Source organism: Salpingoeca rosetta (assembly GCF_000188695.1).
Source record: "Salpingoeca rosetta unplaced genomic scaffold supercont1.29, whole genome shotgun sequence".
NCBI classification, from domain to species: Eukaryota; class Choanoflagellata; order Craspedida; family Salpingoecidae; genus Salpingoeca; species Salpingoeca rosetta.
Window position 1 is genome coordinate 497958 of NW_004754905.1, and position 5000 is coordinate 502957.

Below are 5000 nucleotides of genomic sequence, written 5' to 3' on the forward strand. Positions count from 1 at the left end.
TAAAGTATGCCACAACCTGCGATTGGAGAGGGAACGGTGAGTGCACGCTGAAGTATGTATGTATGTGCGTGTGTGTGTGCATGTAGGTGCCTGTGCACATTCGATGGTCTCACAGCCTCAGACACAGGTGCAGACACAGGTGCAGACACATATACACACACACACACACACACACACACAGCCATGACGGACCTGATCAAATGGATAGTACCGGTATGAAAAGTGGGAGAACACAACAAAGTGGTGGATGACCAACAGCACTGCACAGTCGATGGCAGGACAGTGCGGAGGGGTGGAGATGATGAGAAGAGTAGGTTGGAGAAAGGAGACCAGAACAACATGCGTCATCAGACAGACAGACACGCACAGACACACACACAGACACAGATACACACGCACACACAGACACACAAACACACCAACCTGCACTGCCGATAAACTTGGGGGATGAGAGATCAAAGTAGGGGAAGGTGACCAGGAGCTGCGCATACAGCCCATGGGCGACCAGACCGACGAGAGTCACGGGCCAGATCGACACCGTTGACAGCACCCCAACAAGCACTTGCACCACAACCACGCCCTGCAGCGTGTGCATGTGAGTGTGAGTGTGTGTGCGTATATGTGTGCGAGTGTGTGTCGTTGTGTGTAGTTTTGTGTAGTTGTGTTTGTGCACTTGCGAGTATGTATTTACGTGTGCGTGTCATGTCATTCGAGGGATCCATGATTTACAAAGGCAGAAAGACACACACACACACACACACACACACACACACACACACACACACACACACACACACACACACACATCCTCAAACTAAGCAAGAAAACACGCCTCCCCTCCCAACACACACACACAGAGACGTAGAAACACCACTTCACGTACGATGAGGATCTTCTGCAGAGACTTCTTCGTTAGGACCGTGTTTTCCTCCACAAACTCAGCCATGTAGAACAATCCAGCCGCTGCAACAAGAATTCCACCCAAGTGCGCGTCGTTGGTCGGTGCAATTGGTACCATGGTCAACGTGAAGGAATAGCCACATCGTACCACTCCACTTCACACACACACACACATAAACACACACATACCCACCACCACCACCACCACCACACACACACACACACACACACACACACACACACACACACAGCACACGCACACACACACACACACACACACACACACACACACACACACACACACATAAACACACACACACACACACACACACACACACACACACACACACACACACACACACACTCACCGAGGCATAGGATGCCAAAGACAAACAGGATCGCCGATCCCAGCCATGACAACAACACCAGCACAAACCCAGACCCCGCAGCCATCTCCGTCCGTCTGTCTGTGGAAAGCGTGTGTGTATCTGCTTTGCTTCCTGCTTCTTGCTTGCTCTTTGGTTGATCTTCTTGCTTGGCAGTTGTGTGTTAGTTGTGCATCAAATCAATGCCCACCATTTCCCCAATTTTATTATTTGAACTTCCACAATCGCTGACACCTTCTCGCTGCTGCTGTTTGGCGAATCAGAACCGCCACTCAACCTGCTGCCCGTGCTCACTGCCAGAGGCAGTACCCACGCTTCAGAAACAGGCTTCGTGTGGCGCGTGTGTGTCGGCTTGCTGTGGTGTCGCACTGCCCGAGGGCTTCCTTCTTTGCTGCTTTGAGCCCCCCTGGCCTTCAGCAGAAAGCGCCATTTGTTGCAGACGGCCGCCACCATGTCGAGCGGATACATCCAACAGTTTGAGCTCCTCTGCCGCGAGCTCTACGACGGTTCGTGTGGATGCGCGGATGCATGTGTGTATGTATGTGTATGTGTGTGTGTGTGTATGTGTGTATGTGTGTATGTGTATGTGCGTGTGTGAGAGTGAGCGTGGGGATGAACGTGATGTTGTGTGTTGTGACTGACTGTATGCGTGTGTATGGTCGCCATCGTTGCGTCTTCTCATCTCCAATACTACCATTGTGTTGTCCGCGTCCCTTGCTTCCCGCCCCGTGGCTTGCTTGTCCCCCAGGGCAAGACCGTGACCAGCGGCAGGAAGCGCAGCAGTTCATCCTCACCCTTGACTCCCAGCCCGATGCTCTCCAGAACAGCAAGTGAGCTTTCACCTGGCACCTCGCTCTGTTCTGCTGTCACGAGTGTGCGCAAGAGAGAGTGTGTGTACCTCTGTGCGTGCATGTGAGCCGAGAATTGGCTGGGACTTGCTGCCCTTGCCACACGATATTCTTGCTCGCTTCTCGTTGATTGCACCATGCTCCTTGTTTGAGCTTCCTGCTCTTCTTTGATTTCCATCACACACACACACACTCACACACACACACACACAAACACACACACACACTCACACACACTCACAAACACAAACACACACACACACACACACACAAACACCCACTCACAAACACACACACGTAACACGCGACACACACACTCTCACGCACTAACGCAGGTACATCTTCCAGAACACAAGCCTTGGGTATGCGCAGTATGTTGCCGCGCAGACGCTGACGTCGATCGTGTCCAAGCCGCTGAGCGAGGTGACGGTGGAGCAGAAGCTCGAGCTCAAGACGTGGGCGCTGCAGGCGCTGTTTGAGGCCGAGTCGCAGGAGCCATATGTGACCACGGAGCTGTGCAAGCTGTGCGGGCGCATCACCAAGCTGTGCTGGTTTGAGACGGACGGCATGGACAACTACCCGTTCCGCACGGTCATGGACGACGCAATGCGGTTTGTGGACGCCGGCGGATATCGGCTCGAACGCGGGCTGCAGCTGCTGCACTTTCAAGTTGCCGAGATGAACCGCCCAGACAACATCCAGGGCCTCGCCAAGCACCGCAAGGTAGATGCAATTGTGTGCATGTATGTGTGTATGCTAGGTTTGTGTGCCTGTGTGTGTGCGTGCGTGTTTGCCTGTGTGTGTGTGTGTTTGCTTGTTTGTGTGCGCGTGCACGATTCGGGAACTCGAACAGGCGTCGCATACATCGTACACCTCCACTCGTGGTCACCATCACCACCATCACCATCCCAATCACAACTCCCATCATGTGTGCCAGGTGTCGTCGAGCTTTCGGGAGGAGGATCTGCTGAACGTGTTCCAGCTCGCGCTGACGGTGCTGGATAAGGTCGTTTGCAAGACGGCCGATACCGCCGACCCAGCCATGGTATGGCGGCAGCGATAATGTGGTGGTGGTGGTGGTGGTGGTGAAAATGTGATGGTGGTTTCACTGGTATGTTGATGAAGGCTCGCGACACGCATGCGTTTTGACACACACACACACACACACACACACACACACACACACACACACACACACACACACACACACACATTCTCCTTCTCTCTCTTGTTGAACTTAACATGTTGTTTACGTGGCCGCACGCGCTTCCGTCTCACACCACCACTCCCACCCCTTCATCATCACCACCACCATGGATTGCGTTGTACAGCTGCTTGGGTGGGTGCTGCAGCTGTGCCGCGGGTGCCTGAGCTACGACTTTATCGGCTCGTGTGTCGACGAGACAACAGATGACCTCAAGACCGTCCAGGTCCCATCAAGTACGTACACGCCAGCGCGGGGGGGGGACAGCAGGGGTGGCGGTGGTGGTGTAGATGTGTGTAGTTGTGTGTAGTTGTGTGTTGATGTGTGTTGATGTGTTGATGTGTGTATGTGTGTGTGTGCGTTTTGAATAGCTATTGCAGTGTGCTTCTCCTGTTCTAATCAACAACACAAACACAAACGCACTCACACACACATAAACACACACACACCATATGTGGCCGATCACAGCGTGGAAGGAGACGCTGACGACGAACAACATGCTGCCACTCTTCTTTGAGTTGTACCTCAACCTCGAACCCCCGCTCTCAAGTGAGTTGCAATCGCAGATGCGGCTGGATGCACGTGTGTGCGTGTGCGTGTGCGTGTGCGTGTGCGTGTGCGTGTGCGTGTGCGTGTGCGTGTGCGTGTGCGTGTGCGTGTGCGTGTGCGTGTGCGTGTGCTTATGTGTTTGTGTGTTTGTACGTGCGTGTGTTGGGAGGAACAAGCTGTGTTTAAACATCACCTGTGTCCTCACGTCACACCCTTCTCGTCCCATCCTCCTTATGATCAACCATCTTTGCTTGTCAGGCCATGCACTCAACTGTCTGGTCCAGCTCGCCTCCATCCGTCGAACCATCTTCGCAACAGCCGATGACGTATGTTGCGCACACACATACACATACACACACATACACACACACACGCACGCACACACACACACACACACACACACACACACACACACACACACACATGCACACAAGCATACACACACACAAGCATACACATGGGCATGCTCACTGCCGCCCTGCGCGTCATGTTCACGCAATCCCTCACATCGTTCACGCACACGCACACGTGTGTGTGTGTGTGCACAGCGCATGAAGTATCTTGGGCAGCTGGTTGACGGGCTGTGCCGCATTCTGCAGACTGAACACGGCCTTAAGGACGGCGGTGAGTGTGTGATTGTGTTATGGTTGACGTTATGGTTGACGTTGTTGATGGTGATTATGTGTATGCCTCGGTTGTTGATGGTGATTATGTGTATGCCTCGGTTGTTGATGGTGATTATGTGTATGGTTGACGTTGTTGATGGTGATTATGTGCATGCTTCCGTTGTTGATGGTGATTATGTACATGCTTCCGTTGTTGATGGTGATTATGTACATGCTTCCGTTGTTGATGGTGATTATATACATGCTTCCGTTGTTGATGGTGATTACATGCATGCTTCCGTTGTTGATGGTGATTATGTGTATGCCTCGGTTGTTGATGGTGATTACGTGCATGCTTCCGTTGTTGATGGTGATTATATGCATGCTTCCATTGTTTTCGTCCACGTGTGCGCCTGATGCCGCACATTTCCTCAACCCCACCACCACCACCACGACCACCACCACCACCACCATCACCACCACGATCATGTTCGCATTGCAGCCAACT

At 52.8% G+C, this 5000-nt stretch overlaps 2 protein-coding genes across 2 annotated transcripts in view; one reads left to right on the plus strand and one right to left on the minus strand.

Moving 5' to 3' along the window:
* PTSG_09204 (mbre TPR repeat protein) overlaps positions 1-1475 on the minus strand; it is a 4672-nt gene extending 3197 nt beyond the window's left edge. The window contains exons 1-4 of the mRNA XM_004989398.1: positions 1269-1475; positions 884-963; positions 424-580; positions 193-260 (exon numbers count right to left, since the gene is read on the minus strand). Coding sequence (XP_004989455.1) covers positions 193-260; positions 424-580; positions 884-963; positions 1269-1353 — 390 coding nt within the window. The 5' untranslated portion in view covers positions 1354-1475. The remainder of the gene's footprint in view (positions 1-192; positions 261-423; positions 581-883; positions 964-1268) is intronic.
* A 15-nt stretch (positions 1476-1490) lies between these two features.
* The window catches only part of PTSG_09205 (uncharacterized protein), a gene marked incomplete at its 3' end in the record, with an annotated part of 9117 nt that continues 5607 nt past the window's right edge, over positions 1491-5000 (plus strand). The window contains exons 1-9 of the mRNA XM_004989399.1: positions 1491-1792; positions 2035-2116; positions 2470-2857; positions 3072-3179; positions 3466-3574; positions 3807-3887; positions 4146-4213; positions 4436-4511; positions 4995-5000. The exon at positions 4995-5000 is cut by the window's right edge and continues 47 nt beyond it. Coding sequence (XP_004989456.1) covers positions 1738-1792; positions 2035-2116; positions 2470-2857; positions 3072-3179; positions 3466-3574; positions 3807-3887; positions 4146-4213; positions 4436-4511; positions 4995-5000 — 973 coding nt within the window. The 5' untranslated portion in view covers positions 1491-1737. The remainder of the gene's footprint in view (positions 1793-2034; positions 2117-2469; positions 2858-3071; positions 3180-3465; positions 3575-3806; positions 3888-4145; positions 4214-4435; positions 4512-4994) is intronic.